General features: G+C 52.8%; 1 protein-coding gene across 1 annotated transcript in view; it reads left to right on the forward strand.

Annotated features, from left to right (window-relative positions):
- Positions 1-1360, forward strand: part of LOC119594921 (PDF receptor-like) — a gene marked incomplete at its 5' end in the record, with an annotated part of 54622 nt that extends 53262 nt beyond the window's left edge. The window contains 1 exon segment of the mRNA XM_037943993.1: positions 34-1360. Coding sequence (XP_037799921.1) covers positions 34-183 — 150 coding nt within the window.
- Positions 1361-1370: the final 10 nt, after the last annotated feature.

Raw genomic sequence — 1370 nt, forward strand, 5'->3', positions numbered from 1 at the left:
CGCAATGCCCCTGTTCACCTCCTGTCTCTCCAGGCGCGCAGCAAGTCCTCCAGCGACAAGGGCCTCCCAAACGGGCACCTGCAGTCGCTGCACAGCCTGGGCGGCTACCACAGCAGCCACATGCTGCACCGCGAGGAGCCTGGCCACCCCTACCACGTGACGATCCCCACCACCAGCTTATGACGTCCGGCGCCGTGCCCCCTGAGTCCCCCCCGCGCCCGGGCCTCCCTGAAGGGCTCGGAGCCCCGCGTCAGCTTCATCTTCAGGACCACCAGGGCCTCGTCCGCCGGCGGCGCCGCCAGTGCCATGACCCCGACCCACAACGACAGCATATCCTGGGAGACAGAGAAGAGAGACATGAAGAAGAAGCTGAAGTCCGGAAGGGCGCGGAGGAAGGGCAGGAAGGAGAACCCCGAGGGGTCCCAGAGGGGCGGCTCCGAGGACGGCGGCAGCGGCTGCAGCCTCAGAGGGGTGTCGTCGGGCACGATTGACGCGGACATCCACACGTGGTCCACCAACATGACCGACTACGACGGCGGGGCGTCCTGCTCCTCCTCCAGCGCCCTCCGCACCTCCCACCCGTCCATCCACGCCCTCGACCACGCGCGCCCCACTTCGCCTCGGGAGGAGTACGAGCCCCACCTCTCCGTAGGGTGAGCGGCCGGCCTCCCGGTCCCACAGCGACCGACAGGATTGGACAAACAGGATGTGAAATGTCTACCTAATACCTTGCTATTCTAGCTCTGCATTCCTCGCCCCCTCTGCGTCTCCAATCCTTTTCTTCGTTTGAAATCGTCCTATGAACATACCTCGCTTCTCCTGTGGGATGAGTGATCTTGCCCTGTTACCGATTCCGTTTCTTCTCTCTTAATTAAGCTAGTTTATAGAAAGGAAACAGTGTTTTACATCTGTTCATTTGTATGAAATGGTTTGCTCATGAAGATACAAGGTAGATCCTATATTGCAAAAAAAAGTAATAAAGTAATGCATTATCGTCGCAGATAAGTTCCAAAATGGCGATATTTTAATGGTAAGATTTCTCCACACACAGAAAGAAAAAAAAAACATACTTAAAGAGAATAAATACAACAAAAACACACTGACGCCTAACACAGGAATCAGTTTTATCATATTAGGCATTATATGGATTTCAAAAAGACTTGCCAGAGAGAAGGATAAGTGAAATTCTTGATACTTCGAGCATAGAAAAGAATCGCACAAATCTTTTGTAATTTTGTATGTACTGAATAAAAAATACAGTGGTTGAGGTGGGTCTTCAAGTTCATGTGTTGACCCATTAGTTCGGAAGCTGTACATAATGTCTTTTCTAAAGCGCTGCACTCGTGTATTTTAGAGGAGATATAAGGGAG

Source organism: Penaeus monodon, chromosome 34 (assembly GCF_015228065.2).
Source record: "Penaeus monodon isolate SGIC_2016 chromosome 34, NSTDA_Pmon_1, whole genome shotgun sequence".
Taxonomy (NCBI): domain Eukaryota; kingdom Metazoa; phylum Arthropoda; class Malacostraca; order Decapoda; family Penaeidae; genus Penaeus; species Penaeus monodon.